The sequence below is a fragment of the Lipomyces japonicus genome, assembly GCF_038497905.1.
Source record: "Lipomyces japonicus strain CBS 7319 unplaced genomic scaffold V1514scaffold_52, whole genome shotgun sequence".
NCBI classification, from domain to species: Eukaryota; Fungi; Ascomycota; class Lipomycetes; order Lipomycetales; family Lipomycetaceae; genus Lipomyces; species Lipomyces japonicus.
The window spans coordinates 19,537-40,822 of record NW_027117864.1 but is presented as its reverse complement, the minus strand read 5'-3'; the positions used below and the strand labels follow the sequence as shown (position 1 = coordinate 40,822).

At 42.0% G+C, this 21,286-nt stretch overlaps 9 protein-coding genes across 9 annotated transcripts; 4 read left to right on the top strand and 5 right to left on the bottom strand.

Moving 5' to 3' along the window:
- Positions 1 to 309: 309 nt before the first annotated feature.
- V1514DRAFT_285236 (peptidase S8/S53 domain-containing protein) lies at positions 310 to 3,080 on the bottom strand (the record flags this gene model as incomplete). Its single annotated transcript, XM_066925166.1, has 3 exons — positions 310 to 2,277; positions 2,335 to 2,414; positions 2,468 to 3,080. The coding sequence occupies 3 exons, from the start codon at positions 3,078 to 3,080 to the stop codon at positions 310 to 312; spliced, it is 2,661 nt and encodes an 886-aa protein (XP_066781362.1).
- A 314-nt stretch (positions 3,081 to 3,394) lies between these two features.
- Positions 3,395 to 4,748, bottom strand: V1514DRAFT_336723 (DHS-like NAD/FAD-binding domain-containing protein). The gene is made up of 2 exons (XM_066928579.1): positions 4,209 to 4,748; positions 3,395 to 4,029 (listed from the first exon to the last, which is right to left on the bottom strand). Exons 1-2 carry the CDS (start codon positions 4,732 to 4,734, stop codon positions 3,491 to 3,493), a joined length of 1,065 nt encoding a protein of 354 aa, XP_066781361.1. The 5' UTR covers positions 4,735 to 4,748; the 3' UTR covers positions 3,395 to 3,490.
- Positions 4,749 to 5,027: 279 nt separating this feature from the next.
- V1514DRAFT_322058 (uncharacterized protein) lies at positions 5,028 to 6,388 on the top strand (the record flags this gene model as incomplete). Its single annotated transcript, XM_066926093.1, has 2 exons — positions 5,028 to 5,180; positions 5,243 to 6,388. The coding sequence occupies 2 exons, from the start codon at positions 5,028 to 5,030 to the stop codon at positions 6,386 to 6,388; spliced, it is 1,299 nt and encodes a 432-aa protein (XP_066781360.1).
- A 185-nt stretch (positions 6,389 to 6,573) lies between these two features.
- On the bottom strand, positions 6,574 to 8,439 carry V1514DRAFT_369590 (uncharacterized protein). Its single transcript, XM_066929950.1, has 3 exons — positions 8,180 to 8,439; positions 7,552 to 8,101; positions 6,574 to 7,473 (listed from the first exon to the last, which is right to left on the bottom strand). The coding sequence occupies exons 2-3, from the start codon at positions 8,068 to 8,070 to the stop codon at positions 6,646 to 6,648; spliced, it is 1,347 nt and encodes a 448-aa protein (XP_066781359.1). The 5' UTR covers positions 8,071 to 8,101; positions 8,180 to 8,439; the 3' UTR covers positions 6,574 to 6,645.
- Positions 8,440 to 8,701: 262 nt separating this feature from the next.
- V1514DRAFT_336718 (uncharacterized protein) lies at positions 8,702 to 9,625 on the top strand. The gene has a single exon (XM_066928578.1). The coding sequence runs from the start codon at positions 8,897 to 8,899 to the stop codon at positions 9,560 to 9,562; it is 666 nt and encodes a 221-aa protein (XP_066781358.1). The 5' UTR covers positions 8,702 to 8,896; the 3' UTR covers positions 9,563 to 9,625.
- Positions 9,591 to 10,784, bottom strand: V1514DRAFT_336716 (uncharacterized protein). Its single transcript, XM_066928577.1, has one exon. The coding sequence runs from the start codon at positions 10,739 to 10,741 to the stop codon at positions 9,617 to 9,619; it is 1,125 nt and encodes a 374-aa protein (XP_066781357.1). The 5' UTR covers positions 10,742 to 10,784; the 3' UTR covers positions 9,591 to 9,616.
- Positions 10,785 to 11,912: 1,128 nt separating this feature from the next.
- Positions 11,913 to 16,181, top strand: V1514DRAFT_322054 (P-loop containing nucleoside triphosphate hydrolase protein; the record flags this gene model as incomplete). The annotated part of the gene is made up of 3 exons (XM_066926092.1): positions 11,913 to 12,209; positions 12,278 to 12,501; positions 12,584 to 16,181. The coding sequence occupies 3 exons, from the start codon at positions 11,913 to 11,915 to the stop codon at positions 16,179 to 16,181; spliced, it is 4,119 nt and encodes a 1,372-aa protein (XP_066781356.1).
- A 499-nt stretch (positions 16,182 to 16,680) lies between these two features.
- V1514DRAFT_179085 (uncharacterized protein) lies at positions 16,681 to 18,681 on the top strand. Its single transcript, XM_066924590.1, has 3 exons — positions 16,681 to 17,256; positions 17,300 to 17,471; positions 17,533 to 18,681. The coding sequence occupies exons 1-3, from the start codon at positions 17,180 to 17,182 to the stop codon at positions 18,352 to 18,354; spliced, it is 1,071 nt and encodes a 356-aa protein (XP_066781355.1). The 5' UTR covers positions 16,681 to 17,179; the 3' UTR covers positions 18,355 to 18,681.
- On the bottom strand, positions 18,614 to 20,262 carry V1514DRAFT_322052 (uncharacterized protein; the record flags this gene model as incomplete). The annotated part of the gene is made up of 2 exons (XM_066926091.1): positions 18,614 to 18,980; positions 19,070 to 20,262. The coding sequence occupies 2 exons, from the start codon at positions 20,260 to 20,262 to the stop codon at positions 18,614 to 18,616; spliced, it is 1,560 nt and encodes a 519-aa protein (XP_066781354.1).
- Between the last annotated feature and the right edge of the window lie 1,024 nt (positions 20,263 to 21,286).

Genomic DNA, 21,286 nt, shown 5'->3' with positions numbered 1-21,286 from the left:
GGATATCGCTGGTCTGCTTAGCCATTGCTGACACAAAGGTAAAAATAAGGACGTAAAAAAGGGGCGGGATGAAGTAAAGAAGGGATGGACGAAGGAGAAGTAGGACGGAGATGAAGCGGAAAAAAAGGGCAAAAGTGTGGTGTAAACCGAAGCGTTGTGATTCGTATGAGTGGCTGGCTGTGACCCACACGTGATCCATCCGTGACTTAACTCACCCAAACAAAACACTCGACATTTTACGGGATTCACACGGGATTCACACCAGGCGGAGAATAACTGTAGATATATACACAATTACATGCGCGCGTACTAATGATTTTCGCTGCTCAAAAGTCGCTGTTTGTCTTCATCCACACGCTTCTTCTTGCTCGTACTGTCCAACGATGACGATGACGCCGACGACCCAGCCTGCGCCATCGCAACCCTTTCCTCGTCGTCTTCATCCGAAGACAGCAAGTCATCAATCGCAAACGCGTCGTCCTCGTCGATATTTTCAAACGCATTGTACAAGTCCCTTGTCTTCCGGCTCTTCCGGCCTCCTGCGACATCTCCACTGCCACCGTTGCCGCTGCCGCCCTGTTCTAAATCTGCCGTATTTCTGAGCACCTCAAACTCGTAACCTTCATCCTGACGACCGCTGCCGCCACCATTTTTTCGACGTTGAACGCCATACCAAACTCCTAATAATGCTACAAATCCCACAATCAACAGTCCTGCTCCATAAATCCAAACAACCTTGTCTGATTGCAATCCGAACGTGGGCAATAATCTTGATAATGGTGAATTTTTCTTTTCATCATCATCATCATCATCATCATCGTCATAATCTTTTTCGTCATCGTCTTTGCCTTCATCAACGTCATGTTCGCCCGGTGAAGCGATCACGGACGACGCGGGTGAAGCAGATGTAATGGTAGGACGTGTTTTAGATGTCGTCGTCGTAACCGCAGGTACTTCTGTCGTTGTTACTGGCACGTCAGTCACAACAGTTGTTGAGGTAAACGGCACCTTATTATCCGGATCCTTTGGAATAGGATACGGTTTTGCCTTGGCTGGATCAATCGACTCCCCCCAGAGTCGCAATTTCCAATCTTCAAACACTCCATCAATATTCGGATGCGCAGTATCATAAACTGTCAACGTCCACGTGCCGATGCCGGTCTCACCCCAATGGGCAACGCTCATAAACGTCCAATCAATCATGCCTTCCGCGCTGTCATCAAACGGACGCGACGTGGCCAGCAGTGACGACACGCCAAACGGAGACGTGAGCTTTACACTAACATCGCCTCGCCGGTGATGACGAATGTTCACGGTCACTTGCACGTGTTCAACCCTTTCTAGATTTGCTTGCTTTAAATCCTCCGCGTCAATAGTAATAAAAGAACTAAAGCCGCCGTCACCATATGGAATCTTTTTGTGCACCGGAGCTGCCCTCGAATCGTACCAGGCCTGGGGTTTGACCAACTGCCAATCCTTGGCAGCTTCAACGATCGTGTAACTATCAAGATTGCCATATCCATATCGATGCGAAAATGGCTTGCCGTTCGCGGTCTCTTGCCATATCGCATCCTCGTTATCCACTCGCACTGCCGTGTTGAGCGCAAGATATTGCATATCCCGCCACGTTAAGTCTGGCCGGATCGACAGCACTAATGCGAAAATTCCTGCTGCCAAAGGTGCTGCTGCAGATGTACCGCCATGCCCGCTGGTGCAGGCACGCTCACCCACGTCGGTTGTGTGAATGTGATCGTTACTACCAGACGAGTACGTCACCACTAGCTGGGCGGAGCAATCCTCGGCATAAAAAGGATGTAATCCTTTTCGATCTATTGCACCAACCGTAATTGAATATATACTATTTGTATACCCGTCAAAATTACAATTATCCCCATTGGCCGCTCCGTTGCCGGATGCAAACACGTAAATACTACCTTTACCATTGCGACCGTTTTCAACCCCGTTAATAAATGCTCTGACAATCAATGAACCTGGCGCTTCCATCGATTTGCCATCATCAGCTGGACCCCATGAGCAAGAATAAATATCATTATCTTGCATGGCATAGTTTAACGCAATGGCTTCATCCGCATCAGTTACTTGCTTGGACAAGATTCGAATGCCTGCCACTTTGGATTTATACGCAGCTCCAATTCCGCAAACGTCATTCCTTACCGCAGCAATTTCACCTGCACATCGGGTTCCATGCTTGTCATCTGCTAAACGAGGTTTAGGATCAGGGCCTAAATCGTTGAAATCGTATGAACCTTTTGCAAACTAAAATTCCGCAACATTAGACCTCGTTCCTCAAAAAAATCTAGTCCATATTCTCACATAGTTATCTTTCAAATCAAGACTGTCAAAATCAAGACCGTCATCCACAATGGCTGTAACTATTCCTTCACCAGTAATGTCTAAAACACAGAATAAGCATGCATAAATAGTATCTATTAATTCCCGTCCTTACTTTGAAACCAAACACCAGTAATATTGATGTCATGACCTTTCTGAACAAGATTTATCAAATGCCATTGCTGTTCAAATTCAGGATCATGAATACCCAATGCATTTTCGACACCATGTGCAAGATCCAATGAACCATCCCGACGTAATAGATCGATCGAAGATGTCTTTATGTTATTTTTGTAGTGTTCTTCAGCAATTTCCACCGACCTTTTTTCCCATTTATGTAATTTTAGTTCTTCCAGGTAGCCTGGCTGGATCGACCGTTGTAAAGACCTAGCTCGAATCCCATGAACTGATCCTGTCATGGCATCTTTTGCACATGAAAATAAATACATATGTGGTATTGAACCAATCTGCTCTTCAAATCTATATTCACTCGATTCCACAAATTTGTTAATAATGCACTGCAGGTCACCATACTGGCATGCTGTCGGTGCCGATTCCGCGGTTAATTCGACCGCGAAATATCGACGATTTTCATAATCCCTAGGAAGAATATGTGATCTCGGATCAAGTTTATTGAACGAATCCCCAGTCTCACTGGCAAAAGAATGACCGATAAGTTGTAAGGTGAGCAGTAGCAGTGCAATCACCGACCAAAGATTAAACGCCATGATTGATTAAAACCGAGTTGCCACATGCAACAAAACAAAAACCCTTTCCTCCCGCAAACAAATTTTAGATGATTTAATATTTTTTGTAAATAAAGCAATTGATTAAAAGTAAAAAGCTTGCGATCTTGTGACCATTAGCTATTTTTACGGTATTTATATATTGGCTTGCAGATGGTGAAATATATACATATAGTTAGTTATATATATAACGGAGGGCGCAAACGCAACACGTAATTTTCAGCCAAAAAGGATGTGGTTTAAATGATAATTACAACTTTAAGCATAAAATTATTTCACAATTACGTAGAAACCTCTTTTTCAGGGCGCAACAACATTCTGAACGCAATGAAATTCAGAATGCTCAGTCGTATTAATATGTCTAATATTATTTTCTAAATGTTTCTAATCGATTATATCTTTCCTCGTGACTGATTTATTTCAATCTTGAGTTCTTCTAATGTTTCGATAACTTCTTCAACGTCCGGAGTCAACTTATCTGAGATTTCTTCTTGTTTCGTAGTTTTTGTCTCCTCATGCTCCTTTGACTCTTCTACTTCTTCTTCATCTTCTACTTCTTCTTCTTTACTCTTAATTTTTTCGAGAACTTCAAGCTTCGCGTCCTCTCCTTGCTCTTCCTCTTGTTCAACAGTGTCGGCCACCGCAGTGGTTTTCCAAATCCGGTCTAATTCCTTTGACCATCCTAATTTGTCCACCAATTCTTTCACGCCTTCATCACACGAGCCAATATAAATCGTGTCGGATTTGCGGCGACCAAAATCACCTACTCGTTCCATGTTGATCAAAACTCGCGGGCACGATACCTGTGATGGCAACGCGGCGAACGGATGAACCTGTAATGATGTGCCAGCGACAATGACCAAGTCGGCGTCATCTAAATCCGTAGACACATGCTTAAAAAATCTAGAAGGCAGGTTTTCACCAAAAAATACTAATACAACAGAACAAAAAAAAATTTATGTTAGCAAACCGTGTGATTTTACTCGGTATCTTTCGACCGGCATCGACTTAGCAACATGACCTTATTCTATCGCCAGGAATAGAACAAAATGTCGGCAATCAATAGCCGCCCAAGAATACCAAATATAAGTGCACGCACGTGAAACGCACCAATATCAGGTTTTACTAATCCGCCACATTTCTTGCACCGCGGTATTTCATTCTTTTCCATTATTGATTTAAGATCATCACCATGCATTTCAGCTTTGCAATCTATACAGTGATTCGCGGCAAACGAGCCATGAGCTTCAATCACCTTATTGGACGGAACACCGGCGATGCGTTCGAGCGTGTCAATGTTCTGGGTATATACTCTAAGCAGAACGCCCTTGTCATGCAAAAGTTTGAGAAACGAATGGAAATACGTTGGTTGAAACTTGCCCGGATACAGTTCCTGGGCGAGCATGTAAAAAGCCTGCGGCCTTTTTCTAAAATAATCAATATCAAACACGGCCTCAGCGTACGGTAGGTTAAGCCTTGACAGGTTATGATATAGGCCGGTCTTGGGCGACCGAAAATCTGGGATGCCGGCAGCGGTAGAAATGCCGGCTCCGACCATGACCACGATCTTGGAAAACTTTCCAGAAGCAATTCGAAAAGCTAGCTTTTCAAACACTGGACTACTAAGATCTGACATTGTGCCAAAATTATTAGTGTATAGTTAAAGATATCTCTGCGATATACTTTGGTATGATTATCTACAGGCACGTGACAATATTGATGACGCAATAGAAGCGTAATAACTACTCGCCAACAAAACCCGCGTCCACAATCGAGTTGTAAATCCATGTTTGTGTGTGACGACAAACCAATCCAAATACTCGACAACTGTGTTTGCTATTTGGTTTTAATTAAGCTCAGTTTTTTTTATTTGCTCTTGTGAGCAGAAGATGGCTATGCGAGTTTTTTTTTTTGCATTAATTCAGTACCATGCCTAGCTATTCGACGGACAAGCAGTCCCTAGAAACCATCCCGGCCGATATTCTCGACATTGTGTTTTACTATGTCATTCTCACCAAATACGATGTCAAGCCTCATCTCTTGCTTCCTTTAGGTCGAGTATCATTGAAACTGGCCAGTCAGGTATGTTAATAAATATCAAATTTTTTTTGTTGCATTTTTGGCTAAAGTCGCTGCGAATAAAGGTCAACCGGTATATCTATTCGTCCGTACAAATCACAACTGCGCCAGCATTTGACAGGTTCGTGTCAACCTTGCTTACGTCGTCTGACATAATTGCTCCAATTGTACGTTCATTTTCATACACGGCCCCGGGAGAGTTTACTCCTCGTGCAAGTTCGGGATACTTGCCGTCGGATTTGACCCCACTGCGTACGCATTTGCCCACCATCCTTCACATCTGTCCCAACATGGAATCACTTGCCCTGGAAAATCTTGATGACTTAAGTTTGACTGAATGGCAACATTTGTTTCCCGAAACGTGTGCGGCAACAAAATTGGTGTCTTCATTTTCATGGTCTTACTACGCCGGCTGGCGACGAGGTCAAAATTTTTCCAGCGTTTGGTTCTCGGTCTTGGCCAGGTTTCCGAACCTTACCACGTTGCGCTTAGCCAACTGTGTTGTTGATCAAAAGGCAATGTCTAATGTTGAAGATCGTCATGTTTTTGACGGCGTGACCACGCTGTACCTCGAAAACATCTGCCTGTCAGTTGACGACATGAAATTGTTGACTCAATTGTTGCCCAATATCGAGACACTTGAACTTAAAACAACAAAAGTATTTCCAGCTCCAAAAACTTCTTACCATCCACTTCCGCCTATGTTCAAAAAGCTCAAGTCACTCACGATGGATTGCGCGTCACGAATCGTGTCCCATAAGCATCACATTTGCGGGTTCCTGGCTCCTTCATTAAAGCAATCGCTCGAATCACTTTCAATATATGGTGGTTGTTCAATATGTCCGGTTTTTTTTAACGACTTGCGGGTTCAAAATTTGTCGGTCAAGCTCTCGCAGCTGCGACTGTGTGACGGATTTGAATCCATGCGTGAACTTAACGGCATCATGGTAGGATTTGTAAAAGATAACCCATTGGCAAGGCGCATCGTTGTATCAGCACCGTCGCTTGCGGTCGTTGACAAATATAATACTAACCACGGCGCACTCACCGACGTTGGCAGGCGTGGCTCATGGATCATGGCCGATCTAGATAACTATGCCAAGGATAAGTCCGGTCATGAACAAATTTTAGGAATAAACGAGGATAGAATTCTTGAATTAGAACAAACATATCGAAACATTGTTTCTTCATCAAAGCGTACCTTTGCCTAAGCTTTTACTTGTTTATCTAAAAAAGAAAGCTAGAGTTGTCATTATGTTGTCATAATGTTGTTTTTTTTTTTTTTTTTCTTTGGATCTAATTTTAATTTCGTTTTTTTGTTTGTTTGTTTTTTATCTCATTGTTTTGAAAGTATTGGTGTCATTGGAGTTTTCTGTGTTTTTTTTTTTTTTTTTTAAAAAAATTATAGTAATATTATTAATCTAAAGTTAATGCAAATTAATTAACACCGGCGATATACAGGCCATGACTAAAATGATGAGACCAGGAATGAATTAAGACTAGACATGCCGTACATGTCTCGTTGCACGGCACGCCTCACAATGACATCAGCCTGTCTTTTCATTTCTTGTTGCTCTTGTTGTTCAATGGTAATATTTTCATCATGCTTGTCTTGATGCGAGATTGAATCATCGCCTTCGTAACGTTTTTTGTCACCGATCGTTAACGTTCGCAATCTGCCGCCGGACAAAATCACGGCGGATCTAGCGCCGGTTTGCTCGATTCGCGTGACCATCGACGTGGCCGTACCAAGTTGTCGATAAAACTGGCCATTTTTGGCGGTATCGAGTAACCTTATCCCGCCGTCTGCTGCGCCTGCCATGACGAGCTCATCAGTCCAATCAGGAACACATAGAGAAAGCACGGTTGACCTGGCAGCAGAATATCGATTGACCCAGTTTAACTGTTGCGATTGTGAGCCGTAATATTCCAACGTGCCACGGCCCGCGTACGCGCCAGCAGCAACAATCCCCCCTCGTGCGGCGGTTAAGCAACATAACGAATGCGCGCCAGAATATTCCGACCGTGCGACCGAAGACAGTTTGCGAATGTCATACATTAACAAGGAAGGGAATCTGCCGGTAACGTATACTGAATAATTTTGTGCAAGAAGATCTAATGCATAATTGGGCAACTTGGATGACTTGACTGATGAAGATTGAGGAGGAGAGCGAGAATCGACTAATTGAAGCGTGCCGTTTGACAAGCCAACAACCAAAGAGTTGCCCAATATCGGTGACATGGCGGTAGCGTTACATGGGAATGAAGTACTAGAAATTGGTTGCATATCTATGCTCTATACCTAAAAAATTAATTTTTTTTTTTTGTATTCATTAAATACAAAGTAAACTAAAATTTTTCATTGAATGCATACCCATTCTTGAACCTTGTCATTTAGTGAAATCCAAATCTTTTTGGACAATGAATCAGTCTTGAGAATAGTTGAATGAAGAAAATCAAGATTTAAACTTGAACTTCCAACTTGCTTATAATTTTCTATCGCATTCCACATGTTAATTTTGCAGTCTTCAGACACAGCAATGACCTTATTTTCGGACCGGAGCACGTCCATTGACAGAACCGCATTGCTGGCCGGCGTGTGCGCATGCATGCTGACCGGAGCGAAAAGCCAACTAAACCGGTTCCGGTAGTCTTCGGAATCTAAAAAAACGGACGGTCCTGCCCAAAATGTGGACTTGCCGGTCCATTCATGCCAAATCAACGGTGACGAAATCAAGTGAGCAATGTAATGGTTTACTTGTTCGAGTACAAGCAAGTCGACATAGTTGAGGTAACTAAATATGCGGATTAAAAGCTCGGATGGTAATGATTCAAATTTGCTCTTGACCGTCTGGTTATCAGCCACGTCCACTACCCGAACATCTTCACTCATGGTATCTCGAAATGACCGTTATAAACCGAGCCTTATTGTACGATTAGATACAGCCCAACTATATGATGAAGTAGTGTGCCCCTGTCGTCTGCCACAAGCCCCTACATACCCTACACGTGCTTACAATATCCCCCCCACACAATTCACGACGTCGCATTCGCATTAATTAAACATCAATCGGCATGCCACTCCCACTAAGAGAATGTCACAATTCATTTTTTTACTAGTCACCGATATTTGTTTGTCTTGGTTTAGCTTCAATATTACTACCAATATATTGTGTAACTACTCCGTTTTCGACATGCGAGTTTCATTTCGAATTTGCTTTGTATTTTTTGTAAATCGTGGCAAATAAAAGAATCAACATCGCTAACCAAATCGTTATATATATATCCATACATATATTACTATGGTAGTAGGTGGCATAAAGTCAATTAGATCCAACAGGTTTAAAAAAAAGTTTTTTTAAAAAAAGTTTAAATCCAATTATTGCCGCTTCCACGCCTTGTCTTAGAGAAAGCTCAATTGGGTGGCATCAAGTTCAAAGCCTAATCCGAAAATGGTAACTATTCAAAGCCAAAGTTATATATGAATCCGGAACGTGCAGAAAATTAGAGTTTAAGTTGTTCCACGGAACCTAGCGAGACATTGGTCAGTGGCAAAAAAAAAAAAATAATGAAGTAGAAAAAAACATTAGCGAATAAAGAAGCCACGTTATCCAACCTCCTGTTTTTGTTCCAATTTCTTTTTTTTTTTTTGCCGTTTGATTTTGGTTTGTGTCAACCCCCCGAGTAATATTAATTTATAAAAATATATTGGCATCGATATGACTTCAACGGCGAGAAGAAGTTCAAGCGTGTCATTATCCGGTGCAGATTTGCAATGGCCACCGTCACCGTTGACGATCGGTCATGATGGCATGTTCACCAAATCAAATTCATCAACTCCTGCAAATTCAAGGTCGAATTCGCCAGCGAGATCATCATCATCATCATCATCAACACGCCGTCAAAATTCTGTTTCGAGCTCGCTTGCTGCGTTCACAAAGATTAGTTTAAATTCAATAAACAACAACAACAACAACAACAATAATAATAACAACATTCGACGAACATCATCATCGCACGAATGCGACACTGCCGAACTGGTACGACTAATTGGCCGCGAACGACAACGCCAGAGGAGCACCGCAGGTCGGGGCGATCGTTCGGTTGTGGAAACTGAAGAAGTGGAAAGGATCGTGAAGCAGCTTTGCGAATTTACTGCTTCGAGAGATGAGTTTTCAATTCGACAAGCACGTCATGATCGAAGACGGCAACCTTATAACGAATACGAATCATCATTATTTTTGCCTGTTGGGTTTAAAACTGGTTGGGGCTGGGAAGTGGTTGAGCGAAGTGATCCAACCCGGTCAGCGCGCTCGCATTCTAGAAACCAAACAAGAAATCGGTCACGAAGTCCAACAAGTAATACCGCGTTTGGGACAAGTTGAACTATTTTCTTTATTTTTTTTTAATGACTTTTATGAATGACAATATAAATTAAATTAAACTATTTTGACACTGTGAAACGCCATTTCAAGATAGATCAAGAATTTGGCTACAACATAATGGTGATGGTCGTCATTCATGATGACTCTGATGGTATCCTCCACGTCGTGCGCGGTAACATCAAAGTCAAGAAAACGAGTGCCCGCATTATGCACTTGCAGCAAGAAAATAATTTGATAAACATGCTTCAACATTGTTAGACCGAACCCAAGCCCGACTGCCACCATGCCGGACCATCTCGCAATCTTGACCATCTTGAATACAAATTGTGATATCCAGTCCCATATTTCGGTTAACGCTATATTATTAATACCATTTTGCTGATCTGTCTTGTTTAAACCAGGTACATGCTTTGGTTTGATGATTGGTAGAGTGATTTTAGAATAGACATTGTTCAAGAACGCTTGTTCATTTGTGCCCATCTCAGCAAGCCATGGCAAAGAAAGACCCATAGCTGAATGGCCACTTAAAATCATTTGAATTTCCCGACGGCAAAAATGTTCTTGAACCTGTACAACGAACGTGGCTTCGTCTGGAGTCATGTTTTTTTCCAAATTAAACACCAAATTTAAATAACGTCGCAAATCGGTATTGGTCAGGTTGTTGACATCATGGGTATTCTCATTCATTGCTGCAACCTGATGATGACGATGTTGTGGCAATGGCATTTGAATTTGATTATTGATGGTCGGCCCAACCGCTCGATCACTATATTGCTTAAGCCGTGTCATGTCATGAAACGAATTTGCGACTGATACTGTTGATCGGCTCATGTAAGCATTGCGAACTTGCAATTTGTCCACCATGCGATAATACATGGGATATTTCAAGTTCAAAAAAAACAAGTATTGCGTGAACCGGGCAAGGTCTTCGACCGAGATTCGCAAACGGCACATGATTGATTTACGTAATTTTGCATGTTTGACGTTATCAGCAATGTCAATAACTTGTCTGATCAAGTCGTTTGCATCGGCTACGGTTGGTGCTTGCTCGATCATTTGAAGTAAGCTGGTCAGAGTTGAATCTAAAGCGTGCAGTGATTGTCTTGTCGTTGCTGCAGCAGCAGCAGCATGAAGGTCCATAGAATCAGATTTAGTTTTGCCGAGAATTGTGCTTGCCATTTTGTTCAGGCCAACTTGTTTGTAGTGATGTGTGTAAACATATGTGGATATGGGAATTCGCACTTAACCCCTGAGCGGATTAATTGAATAGAGGAAAACGGAAACATAATAATAATTGCATAAATGGTAGAACTAAGGAGTTTCAAGGCAAATTTCTCGGAATTACACAGGATTTTCGTTCAGTGATTGCATCATAGCCTCCATCCAATGCGTGTTGGTCTTGTTACATCGTATGGAGGTTTTTTTTCTTCATGGCAAGTTATTAAGAGCATATATATCGACATGGAATATGTGAATTATGCACAGGAACGTACCGTACTGAGCCTTAACTGAGCCGGATGGGAATGTGACAACGCAAAAGGCACAGTACAGATCTACGGTATGTAAAGAAATGAACGAAGGGAATGCGATTCGTCAGCATTAAATGATTGCCGTGAATAGGTTGCCCGGCCAGTTGCACAATTGCCGCCTATCTTTGGCCATCGCGGACTTTACTACATACATAAGCAGGTTTTATTTTCTGCTCTGCAATTTGATAATCTTTCAGCGACTGAGTCATTTCCGTTGCCGGAGCGTTTTGGATATATAACTCTTTGTTTTTTTTTTGTTCTACATTCAGCCGTTGATGGTGATGGTGACGATGTGGTTGTTGTTTGCGCATATCCACATCAAGGTGCTTTCCGCCACCCAAAGACCGGATGTTGACCTTATACGTAAACACGTAGTATCCAAGCAGCCCGTAGTTTACAACACACAACCAATCTTTTCGATCTCCCGGCATTCAACTTATATGAATTTACACCAACACCAAAATGCGCGCTGAGAGGTCTGTGCTCGTTTGCGCTCAATTGCAACTTATGGCGTCAACTCCGGAATACGCCATTTCACGCCTTCCCGCCGCCACTTGCGCCGGACGTGCCAGGCAAAAAAAATGCACAGACAGGGGGAGGCATCTGCTTTTTAAGTTAAATGCTTATTGTACGCTATCCCGTAAAGGACAAGATGACAAAAAAAACGGTATAGAACGGAAAACTAAAACAACAACAAAAAAAAAAGATTTGTTGCCATTGGTATATACCTCTCACTTCTTAACCTCCTTTCATTCTTTTCTTTCCCTTCTGACCAATTCTTTAGCCTTGTCCTCTTTCCTTTTGCATTTGTCTTTGTCAAAATGTCTTGGAAGCGGCTCGGTAGAAAGAAGGACATTAACGACGACAAGTCTGTCGCAGCGGATTCTCCGGCAAACGAGAAAACCTCACTTCTTGGGTCGTCGTCTGTCGAAGTAAAAGACGAGTTCTCTCACTTGCCGCATCACGAGGCTCAGATTCTTCGCAGCCAGGTCATTGTTGAACCTCAGTCTGCAAACTTTTTTTCATTTTACAGATATGCCACGTTTAAGGATCGACTTATTCTCGGCTTTGGTTTCTTGACCGCTATTATTGAAGGCGTTTTGCGTCCACTCATGACTGTATGATAATACCATGGGGTTTTTTTTTTCTTTTACATGCATCTTCTCTTATTCTAACTTAATAAAAGCTCTTGGTTGGAAATGTTGCTCAATTGTTTGTTACTTATAATCCGCGTTCGTTTGATGGTGATTATGACTATAACTATTCATACGCAAACTCGACCGCTCCTTACAACTCAACCACATACTCCGAATTCAATTCCACCACCTACTACAATGACTATTACGATGAATCAAGCTACCCTGTTATCTCCGAAGAAGAATTTCAACGTTCAATCAACCAGATTGCCTTGTACGTAATATTGCTAGTTTCTTGTCTTTTTTTTTTCTTAGCTTTATCTGACTTTGTGTTTTTTTTTGTTTTTTTTTTTCAGGTTTTTCGTTGGATTGGCAATCACTGACTTGTTTACATCCACTATTGCAACGTACATCTTCATTGATCGTGGTGAAGTTCTGTCTTCTCGCATTCGCAAGCATTATCTTGAAGCCACTTTGCGACAAAACATTGCTTACTTCGACAAGCTCGGAACCGGTGAGATTACATCCCGCATCTCCACTGATACCCTCCTTGTTCAGGAAGGTATGTCTGAAAAAGTGTCGCAAGCAACTTCAAACATTACTACTTTCCTCTCCGCCATGGTTGTGGCCTTGACCCGGTCTTGGAGGTTAACCTTGATTCTTTTGAGCATCACGTTTACCGTCTTGTTTACAATGACATACTCGTCTCGGTTTATGGTCAAGTACTTTAGAAAATCGCTTGCTGGCTATGCGGTAGGTGGCACGATTGCGGAAGAAGTTTTGTCTAGTATTCGTAATGCTCAGGCATTTGCTATCGAAGACCGTTTGGCACTTCAGTATGATCAATTTTTGGTCATTACCGAAACTTGGGGTCATAAAGCTGGCATGATTCTTGGATTCATGACCGGCATGATGTGGTTCTTCATGTATTGCAACTACTCGCTTGCATTTTTCCAAGGCTCGAGATACTTGGCCACAAACTACCTTGAAATTCGTCAGGTCATGTCGGTTCTTATGGTCATGATGATGGGTTCTTTTTTCCTGTCCAACATTCCGCCTTTGCTTAGGCACATCACTAACGGTATCGCATCCGTCGCCAAGATTTACACTGCAATCGACCGTGATTCCGCAATCGATCCTTTCAAACGTGGTGAGAAATATACTGAAGAATCGATTAAAGGTGACATTGAACTCAAGGATGTCAAATTTATTTATCCTTCTCGTGCTCAATCGACCGTGCTTGAAAACTTTAATCTTAACATTGAAGCCGGCAAAACTATTGCTCTTGTCGGTGCTTCTGGATCTGGCAAATCTACCATTATTGGCATTCTTGAACGTTTCTACACACCCGTTGGCGGCAAGGTTTATCTTGATGGTCATGACCTTGAAAACATTGATATCAAATGGCTGCGACAGCATATTTCTCTTGTATCCCAAGAGCCAATCTTGTTTGCGGTCACCGTGTTTGAGAACATTGCATTTGGATTAATTGGTACCAAGCATGAGTTTGCCTCAGATGTTGAGAAGGAAGCCCTTGTGATTGATGCGTGCAAGAAGGCCAACGCTTGGACTTTCATTGAAAAATTACCTCAGGGATTGCAAACGCAAGTGGGTGAGCGTGGTTTCCTCATGTCAGGTGGCCAGAAGCAGCGCATCGCGATCGCTCGTGCAATCGTTTCCGACCCCAAAATTCTTCTTCTTGATGAAGCAACTTCTGCGCTTGACACCAAGTCTGAAGGTGTCGTGCAGGCTGCGCTTGATGCTGCTTCCAAGAACCGTACCACCATTGTTATTGCTCACAGATTGTCGACCATTAAGGATGCTGACAAGATTGTCGTCATGTCGAAGGGCAAAATTATTGAAACCGGTACTCACAACGAATTGTTGGAACGTAAGGGTGAATATTATGAATTAGTTCAAGCACAGAAGATTGATGGCAATGAATCGTCGACTGCATCCGAATCCGATCCTGATTCTGAGTTTGAAGAATATGACGGCGCGTCATCTACTGCTTCTGAAACAATTTCATCCAAGGAGGACGAATTTGCTGATGAAAAAACTGATCTTAAGTTGTCCCGCACGAAAACTGGAAAATCTATATCATCAATCATCATTAGCCAACAGCCTCCAGAGCCTGAACGCAAGGATTACTCTTCTTGGGAACTTATCAAGTTTTTGGCGTCGATTACCAAAGATGAGAACAGATTTTTAGTCATTGGAACCGTGTGTGCTGCCATTAACGGTCTCGGACAACCTACTGTTTCGGTTCTTTATGCACTTTGTCTTACTGCTTTCAGGCAGACTGTCGGTGGACCTGGACAGGCGCCTAATTACGAAGAGATGCTCCGACTTATTAGAATTTATACCGGCATATTTTTCGGTCTTGGTTGGGTTCAGGCTGCTTCTTACTTTTTGTGCAATGCCACGCTGTCGTTCGTTGGACAACGCCTTGTCAGAAGAATCAGATATCATACGTTTAGACATTTCCTTCGCCAGGACATTGCATTTTTTGACAAGAAGGAGAACGCGACTGGCAGGCTCACAACTATTTTGTCCCAGGATGCTCAATCTGTGGAAGGCTTGTCAGGCGCTACGCTTGGACAAATCATGAATGCTCTTTTCAACATTGTGGCTGGCAGTATTCTTGCCGTTGCGGTTGCTCCAAAAATGTCGTTTGTTTTCATTGCTTGCATTCCTCTCATGATTGCTTGCGGCTATGGAAGATTTTCTATGCTTTCAAGGGTGCAAGAAAACACAAAGAAATCTAACGAAAAATCTGCATCGTTTGCATGCGAAGCTGTTTCATCAGTTCGAACCGTCACGTTTTTGACTCGCGAGGAGGACGTGATCAACAAATACGAGACCAGCTTGAGGCAGCAGGCACGTGACAGTAGATTGTCCACGATCAAGTCCGCCATCTTGTACGGTGCCGCGCAAGGTCTTCAATTTTTGGTCATGAGTATTGGATTTTGGTGGGGTGCGAGATTTATTAGGGATGGTACTTATAGTACTCTTGAATTTTACATCGCGTTCATGTCTTCCATTTTTGGATCTCAAAATGCAGGTATCGTGTTTTCGTACGCTGCTGACATGACGAAGGCCAAGAGTGCTGCAGCAGCCATCAAGGAATTATTTGAACGTAAACCTGAAATCGATAGATGGTCTGATGAAGGCGTTCGTCTTGAACGCGACGACGTTCGTGGTGATATCGAATTTAAAGATGTTCATTTCCGATACCCGACCAGAACTTCCGTGCCGGTTCTCAGAGGCTTGAACTTGACGATTAAAAAGGGCCAGTACGTTGCGTTGGTGGGTGCTTCCGGTTGCGGCAAGTCTACTACGATATCTCTGGTTGAACAGTTTTACAGGCCCTTGAGCGGGCAGGTTCTGTTTGACGGACACGATGTGAACACTCTCAATATCGGCAATTACCGATCACACATTGCGCTTGTGCAGCAAGAACCTGTTTTGTATGCGGCTTCGATTAGGGATAATATCAAGTTGGGATCGTTAGAACCGGCTGAGACTATTAGCGATGAGCGCCTGATTGAAGTTTGCAAGCAGTCCAATATTCATGATTTTATTAGTTCCTTGCCAGATGGTTACGACACCATGTGCGGCACCAAGGGAATTTTGCTGTCCGGTGGTCAAAAGCAACGAATCGCGATTGCCCGTGCTTTGATCCGTGAACCAAAAGTTTTACTTTTGGACGAAGCCACGTCGGCTTTGGATTCCGAATCCGAAAAAGTTGTGCAAGCCGCGTTAGATAAGGCAGCCAAGGGCCGGACCACAATCGCGGTTGCGCATCGGTTGAGCACGATTCAAAACGCAGACGTGATTTACGTGTTTGATGGTGGCAAGGTATTAGAACAAGGTACACATTTCGAGTTGTTGGCTCGCAAGGGCAAATATTTTGAGCTCGTGCAAGCTCAGGCGTTAGAGGCATCGTCATAAAACAAAATAGTTTTAGTTTGATTTATTTATTTATTCATTCATTTATTTTTATTTTATTTAATTGTTTTTACTTTTTTGATTTTTTTTACTCTTTCTTTTTATTTTTTACTTTTTTTTGTTTTTTGTTTCTATATAGAACACACATTGAGATTTTTTTTTTTGTTTTTTTTTGGGGGACATTTAAATATATATTTTTTTTTGCTTATAAACATTATTGTTGTATTCGTTTGAGTTTTATTTTTGACATAGAATAGAATAGAATAGAATATAGTATTGAACTTAATAAAGAGTAAACGATTGCAATACATAATAACTAGTTAATTAATCATCACTACAAACATAAACTTGAAGAAACCTTCCTTAGTTGATCTATTCTGTCGGCTTACCGGTTGGCGATAACAGTAACAGGAGAACGTGTGGATTTAATGTTATTTATAGTTTAGTAAAAGACCTCGTTTCGTTTGTTTTCTTTTTTTATTGAGCAACCCCAGAAAGTTTAAAACCAGCAACTTGATGAGGTACTATTTGCAGCAATATAAGTATTGTACGGTTATAGATATGTTTTAATCATTCATGTCCGGTAAAACTCAAAAGGTTTGTTGTTTTATTAGCAACAGTGGTCTATAACTTTGTGGTAGTGCAACAATGCCAAGTGCCAGAATTACATAACGAAAGTTTGGAATTATTTCAATATAGACGTTGCCTTGTCACACAACCGTTACTGCAGTGGTTACATCACGAAAATTACATGAACCTCATAAAACAACGTTAGGAATTTTTTTGCAAAGTTCAATTGCACAGGTTAAGGTACCGGGGGGGGTGGCAGCATATTCTTGAATGCATGTTCAGTCATTGTCATCCATTTGCCTAGTTCTTTATTATTACACCATATCGTATTATTATGAAATAATCGGGTATTGTGTTTAACAAAATTGGTTTAACAAACTATTTTAAATTTGCCGCAGAGGAGGAGCATTTGCAAAAAAAAAAAAAAAAAAATGGAGTCAAGGTGGCCGATTCTGCTTGGAGTATTTATCAGTTTCACAATCCTCGCCTTGATTGCAATAACGCTTCGGTATTGTTCTCATGAGAATTTTTTTTTTTTTACTAATAATTAGAGTATATTCTCGACGTCAAATTTTACATAATTTTGGCCTGGATGATTATTTCATGGTTGCCGGGTTTATCTTTTTTTTGGCACTAATAATCACGTCCCTGGTTGGATTTCGGTATGATTCTACCGTGCATCAATGGGATGCTCGTCCGGATACCTTAAACGGACGGTTGAGAGTAAGTCATTTTTTTTAGTTAGCGCTTCTGTACCAGTACCGCTGACCGGTTGATAATATAGTTTGGATATGCAATGGCAATGTTATACGTCATTACGTTGTTCCTGGTCAAAATGTCTATTTTAATTTTCTACACTCACATCTCACCTTCGCCTGCATTTCTTTGCGTCACGCGATCGTTCATGGTGTTTGTGTCGTTGCATTGTCTTGCGTTCATGCTCGGCATGACCCTTGTTTGCGATCCGCCGCAGGACCAGTGGAACGTTACTAGTCATGACAATTGTGGCAATTTCGAAGTCTTGTATTTCGTTCAATCTTCAATCAACATCTTTTCTGATTTTTTCATTCTTATTCTGCCCATCCCGATCGTGCACAAGGTTCGCGTGCCGTTGCGCAAAAAGATTAACCTGTGCGTACTGTTTTCGATCGGGTCCGTGGCCGCGATCGCGTCCGTCGTGCGGTTGTATTATGTTTATCAATTTTTTAACGCCGCCGATCAAACCTGGCATGGTTCGAACTTGCCCATGTGGTCCGTTATCGAATGCTCGATCGCAATCACGACCGCGTCCGTGCCGGCCATCAGGCCGTTGTGGCTCAGATGGCATGGCCGCATGACTGGCCGCCTTCATTGTTTGCCGTCTTTGTCAGTGCCAACCGGATCGCAAGTCGAATCGTCGATTTCGGATGGCGAGTCTTGCTCGCGATCGCATGCGCAACAAGAGTGCCCGGTCGAGTCCTCATTGGCGGACATCACCAGCACGGTCGTGGCTTATCACAATCTTCAAGATGCGTTACCTCACAATTGCAACGAGCATGACAGGCCTGGTCTTGTCAGCCTGGACGCACCTATCAAAAGACAATCAATGGAATCAATAATGGTTTAAAATTGGGGGGAAATGGTTTTTTATTTTATTTTTTTGGTTGGTTTTTGATGTAGAGTATGTAATGGTGTTTTTATAGGTGTTTGTAAAAAAACGTGCTTTGGTTAACTAATGTATATCTTGCAATTGCGAGAAAAATATATTTTAATTCTTTATTATTAGAATAATGAATAATTTATCTCAACAGTCCCTAGCAAATGTGAAAAATTATATGATTCAAACAATGTAGTTGCAAATTTAAAAATATTTTTTTTTTTTTTTTTTAAAACCCTGCATAAAGCTTAGCGTCGGTGCCGTCAATCACGCCGATTACATTCCACCCTCGGTCGAGATCTTTGAGTGTTAATTTGATTGTCCATTCAACCACAAAACTAAGAACAAGGTATTGGATATTTAAAATTCCAAGAATAATAACTCCTGATAAAATAATTAATCCCAAAATTGACAAACCCATGAGCGGGATTCCAATAAACGCGCCGATTAGACCCCATACGTATAAATCTATAAGAATAAATATATGAAGATTGGTATTGTCATTTTGCAAACCGAATATTGAAAATATTGACGAGATTGGCAAGCCCACCAAGGTCTGTAACGTGTTTTGATACGACTCGGACAAACTGGCATACCTAAAACAATTAGCATATCGAATGAACGTTAAACAGGCCCAGGCCCGCGCAATTGGCTTTTTTTTTTGTTTTGAAATAAGTAACTATACTCAAATATTAAGGTCCTTAACCCAATGACGTCTCGATTCAAATCATCAATCCACGAACAAACCGCGACAAAAAAAATGCCAATGCCAACACTAAAGCATCCGATTGCAATAATCAAATCATAATTTTCATAATACCATTGCTTCATGATCGTAAAACTTGAATCGACACGCTGATTTAAGCCATGTTGACGTTCATGACGACGTTTGCGATCGTCTGTAATAACACGACTCTGTTCAATAATTTTTTGCGCACTCCTTTCCACGATTCCGGTTCTCCACGCGCCTGACAGCCGGCGAGGAGTTGTCGTGAGATGATTATTCTTAACCCGGTCTTGACACTGATCCACACACACGTCAATTTTTTTTGATGATTCCGTGTTTAAATTAAAATTTTTTTCTTTTAGTCCACCGCCATCACCATTTAACTTGTTTGGAGATAAAAATTGAGGACCACGGCCGAGACGGATCTTTCTGCGCCGAATCGGGAACGTGTTGTTGTTATTGTTGTCGCGTTGCGGATGCACGTTCTCTTTTTCGTCGTCCGCAAACGATGACGACGTGGTCCTGGGCCGGGTTGAGAAAGCTTGCGTAAATTCTAATTTAAACCTTTTGGTAGGTTGATCATGTTCTGGCGCAAACAGATCGAGTTTATTGCCAAAAAAATTCTTCTTGACATCACTTGGGGCAAGTACGGTTTCAGTCAAACGTTGGTTATCACGATTGACCAAACAATAGCTTGACTGCTCATGATCTTCTTCATCCAAATACAAGCCGGTATCCAAATCATGAATCTTTGGCACCGCACGTAAACCTGGTGATTGTTGGCCCTGAAATATTGCCCATAATGGAACAGGATCAAGTCTATCATGGTCGTTATCCTGCTGTTTGTTTATTGCTGTATGATTAAAAACGTCAAGATTGGTTTGAAAACTAACACTGTTCTTGCCAACAATACTACTACTTTCACAGCAGCTGCTGCTGCTGCTGCTGCTGCTGCTCCTGCCGGCGATGCTAGCCTCGCGTTGACAGACCTGTAACGGGGGCAGCACATGGCGCAGCGATTGATACGGAACGTTGACGTTTGCGTGATTGTCAGTTTCATACGTTGCATCATCATCATGATCATCATCATGATCATTCTCATATTGCAAAATAAAATACTCAGGATCGTAATAACTACCAGACGCATCCATTTTTCCGATCTTGCAAATTTGTGGGAAAAAAAATAAATAAATAAATAAAATAAAATGAAGCAATCAAAGTTACGCATTTACGTGATTGAAAAACAAACAATAACTGGTTTCGGCCCCTTGCCATTTCCAAAACCACAACACAACAACGGCATGTTAAACAAGGCAAAAACGTGAGTGGATTTTTATATGGCCATGCTTAACATAGTAACTATGGTCACTCAATCTTTTTGCTTGGATTTTAAACGCCAATGCGCTATATGCAGCAACACGGCAGCCGATTACTAGTTACGCCCAAACCACATTGTAGCATCATGAACCTCATTTGTTATACAAATAACAACAACAACAACAAAAAAAACCATTTTGAATCCCGACGTAGTATCAAATATGCTTGCTGATCTGAAACTCAAGCACCTGATTCCCACTAAGCAACTACCTTGTACACACTCAATGTATCACACAGAATCACTTCAGGTTTTTATTTTAAAAAGCCCTTTTGAAAAAAAAAAAAAAAAAAAGCGAATCCGGATCAAGTTCAAATTGATCATCGTTCGTGCAGAACAAACACGCCTGAACTTACCGGGAACATGGGTATACGCAGCAGCCACAAAGAATTTTCGTCAGCGCCGGATCTGACATGCATCAAAGATCTGGACAGTCAAGACTATGCGTCAATTTTTTATGACATCCTGGACCTTCATTTGCCAGATGCGACGTACTCATCCGCGCTGACAAACGTGTCGTACCTGACCGGGTTCGTATCTGGCTTGCTAGATTACATTTCATGGTCCCATGCAGACAATCCGGACCTGGCCTTGCGATCGCTCATTTGCGAACAAATTGAAAAATGCAACGAGCTGGGCAAGAAATGGCACGGCATGCCAACAAACGACCACGACCTGACCGTGGCTGACGTGCATGCACGTAATGCCATGACGGAAACCTGCGCCCACGCAGCCTTGCTCATTTACGCTCACTTGTGGGCAGTCAAAGCTGAAAACTGGCAATCGTTGGCACTTGAAAT

Bases quoted from the DNA above. Each gene is read 5' to 3' on its own strand.
- V1514DRAFT_336718 (XM_066928578.1), top strand. From the start codon at position 8,897: ATGACTTCAACGGCGAGAAGAAGTTCAAGCGTGTCATTATCCGGTGCA.
- V1514DRAFT_336723 (XM_066928579.1), bottom strand. From the start codon at position 4,734: ATGTCAGATCTTAGTAGTCCAGTGTTTGAAAAGCTAGCTTTTCGAATT. The intron at 4,030-4,208 runs GTGCGTTTCACG...CTGTTGTATTAG, and splicing joins ATTAGTAAAACCTGATATTG to TATTTTTTGGTGAAAACCTG.
- V1514DRAFT_336716 (XM_066928577.1), bottom strand. From the start codon at position 10,741: ATGGCAAGCACAATTCTCGGCAAAACTAAATCTGATTCTATGGACCTT.
- V1514DRAFT_369590 (XM_066929950.1), bottom strand. From the start codon at position 8,070: ATGAGTGAAGATGTTCGGGTAGTGGACGTGGCTGATAACCAGACGGTC. The intron at 7,474-7,551 runs GTATGCATTCAA...TTTTAGGTATAG, and splicing joins ATGACAAGGTTCAAGAATGG to AGCATAGATATGCAACCAAT.
- V1514DRAFT_179085 (XM_066924590.1), top strand. From the start codon at position 17,180: ATGGAGTCAAGGTGGCCGATTCTGCTTGGAGTATTTATCAGTTTCACA. The intron at 17,257-17,299 runs GTATTGTTCTCA...ACTAATAATTAG, and splicing joins TTGATTGCAATAACGCTTCG to AGTATATTCTCGACGTCAAA. The intron at 17,472-17,532 runs GTAAGTCATTTT...TTGATAATATAG, and splicing joins CCTTAAACGGACGGTTGAGA to TTTGGATATGCAATGGCAAT.